Source organism: Cucurbita maxima, unplaced genomic scaffold, assembly GCF_002738345.1.
Source record: "Cucurbita maxima cultivar Rimu unplaced genomic scaffold, Cmax_1.0 Cma_Scf00017, whole genome shotgun sequence".
Taxonomy (NCBI): Eukaryota; Viridiplantae; Streptophyta; class Magnoliopsida; order Cucurbitales; family Cucurbitaceae; genus Cucurbita; species Cucurbita maxima.
In genome coordinates, this window is record NW_019272033.1 from 480,581 (window position 1) to 483,128 (window position 2,548).

The window sequence follows — 2,548 nt, forward strand, 5'->3', positions numbered from 1 at the left end:
GAAAAACCAAAATTCTTAAATTCGGTTCTTCCTTGATTCTTGACAGATTTGAGTGATTCCGAAATCCATAATAATTCTTCTAATGTCATTGTGAACGAAATTCCGCATATTTCGACCAATTAAAAGTGAAAAATGGGGTTGCTAAGATTATTGAGGTATCTAATCCCATTTGCTCCCCTAGCTTTCGTCTTTCAGTGTCAGTGTCAAGTGTCAGTGTCAGCTCAACAGAGTGCCTTCGCTGTTGGTGTTCTTTCCAATCTCTACACATTTCACGGCACCATTGGAAATTCCCTCTGCCCCTACCATACTCTAGTTTAGTAGTTTCCACTACCTGTCCAGGGGTTGAGCCCAGGAATCCAACAAAATTTCAACTCTAAAGTACCATTTGAAGTCAATTTCGATTTTTATCTCTATTGTCTTTTTCTTCTTCCTCCATGGTAGTGATTAGGGCATTAACACGTCCCTAATTAAAGAAAAGGGTCAAAATCGAAAAAAATATTATAATTCCACGATACAAAAGTGAATCAGAAAGAAATGAGAATAATTTTAAGAAGACGATAATTAAAAAATATTTAAAAGAATATCTATATTAAAAAATTTAAAATTTAGTATCGAGAAATTCTATATTGCATGAACTTGTAGAACCTTTTCTAAAAAGCAGGTAAGTGAGGATTGTATGCGGAAGAGATTCGGTATTAGTCGTTAGTAACATAAATGATAATAATTTATATGTTAATTGTGAATCTCCAATATATAATTAGTGAAATTATTACATTAATTAATCGATAACCAATCTGAATTTATTAATTTTAAAATATACATTTTTACTTACCTCACAAATATTGTTTTAGTTGAAAAAAATTTAAAACCCAACCAATTGAATTGAATCGAATCTAAAAATTGTCTCAACTCAACCTAACCTATGAACCCTCGAGTTAGAATTGTCTCAACTCAACCTAACCAAAACCTAATCTATGAACACTCGAGTTAGAATTGTCTCAATTCAACCTAACCTATGAACACTCGTGTCCTGTCCTGCAAATGATCGGGAATAAAAGGACTAAATGGTAACAAAGAATAAGTAGGAATAGTGAGGTGATATAGCTAGGGCAAATAAGATGAGCATTTATGAAAGCACCATTTGAGGCAACAGAAAGAAACATACATACAACAGTAATATCATTAATATTATGTACCAAACAAAAAGAATAATAATGAATACTTCCACCCTTTTTCTGACTCAAAATTACTCATAAATATATATATATATATATTATTTTTTATTATTTTTTTAATTTTCAAATGAATAAATACATAGGTTTTATTACCCTAATAATTTCATTTATTAGAAAAAGAAAAAGAAAAAGAAAAAGAAAAATTTGGAGGACCACAATAATAAAAACAAAAATAGATAGTAATTTTATTGTTATATATATAAATTAGCAGGAAAATCACGTTTTTCCGCAACAGTTTATGATTTTTTTTTTTCAGGAAAAAAAGAAAAAAAAGAAAGAGAAAAGAAAACCAAACCCTAAGAATGGTCGAGAGTTCCGCGACGATCGTCTCCAGCAGCGGCGCGAGATTGCTGGAACGGGTGGGTAAGGTTACCGACGGTGACATTGACGGCCAAAAGTCCATCGTAGTTAGTACCACCGTCGAAGTTTCGTCGGAGCATCATCTGTTGTTGTTGTTGTTGTTGTTGTTGTTGATCGCGAGGGAAAAATTGATCGTAACAGAGACTATGAGGTTGATCTCTACCAAAATTAAACGTCGGCTGGTGGTTCCGCTGTGCAGTAAGAGAAGAAGGCGAGGAAATCAGGGCGGCGGGGTTCCCAATGCCTAGGGTTTTATACTTAGAGAGTTCGGATTTAGCGGAAGTGAGATCCATTTGGAGTTTACAGAGTTGATGTTGAAGCAGAGAAATTACTCCAACACAGCCATAAACAGGATCACGGAGACGCATATCGGCTTCATAAGCGAGAGAATTAACAGCGTCTTCGCGCTGGTGAGGATGCAATTCGTTGAGAAGTTTAGTGACATTACTAGCGCCAAATACCTTATGAACATTCGCGAATTTCTGAGGCTGATCCGGCGGGAAATAGGGCGCGAAAACACATTCCGGTTGACATTTACGGCGGAGGAATTTGCAAGCAGCACAGGGCGAATTGGAGGAGGTGGATGCCATCTTCCAATTCCTCCTCCTCCTCCTCCTCCTCTGTAAGAACAATCGAAAATCAAAGACCAAAAACGGCTGAAAACGATCAAAGAAACAGGAAGTGTACCTTGTGAAGTTGGATCTGGTGAAGAAGAAGAAGAAGAAGAAGAGAGAGAGAGAGAGAGAGAGAGAGGTTAGAGATGAGAGTGAAGAATGGTGGGTTTTAAGAGAGAGAAAGAGGAGAGAGAAGGGGGAGTTTCCCTAAAAAGGAGAGAATGGGGAAGAAGGAGAATAAGAATGAGTAAAGGGAGTTGTCTCCATCATTCTTTGACTTCAACTTGGGGACAGATCTCTCAATCTTTTCTTTTCTTCCCTTTTTCTCCTTTGTCAATG

General features: G+C 36.4%; 1 protein-coding gene across 1 annotated transcript; it reads right to left on the minus strand.

The window, feature by feature from the left end:
- Window positions 1-1,395: 1,395 nt before the first annotated feature.
- LOC111491944 (LOB domain-containing protein 6) lies at window positions 1,396-2,316 on the minus strand. Its single transcript, XM_023141049.1, has 2 exons — window positions 2,283-2,316; window positions 1,396-2,215 (listed from the first exon to the last, which is right to left on the minus strand). Exon 2 carries the CDS (start codon window positions 2,183-2,185, stop codon window positions 1,532-1,534), a length of 654 nt encoding a protein of 217 aa, XP_022996817.1. The 5' UTR covers window positions 2,186-2,215; window positions 2,283-2,316; the 3' UTR covers window positions 1,396-1,531.
- Window positions 2,317-2,548: the final 232 nt, after the last annotated feature.

Bases quoted from the DNA above. Each gene is read 5' to 3' on its own strand.
- LOC111491944 (XM_023141049.1), bottom strand. From the start codon at position 2,185: ATGGCATCCACCTCCTCCAATTCGCCCTGTGCTGCTTGCAAATTCCTC.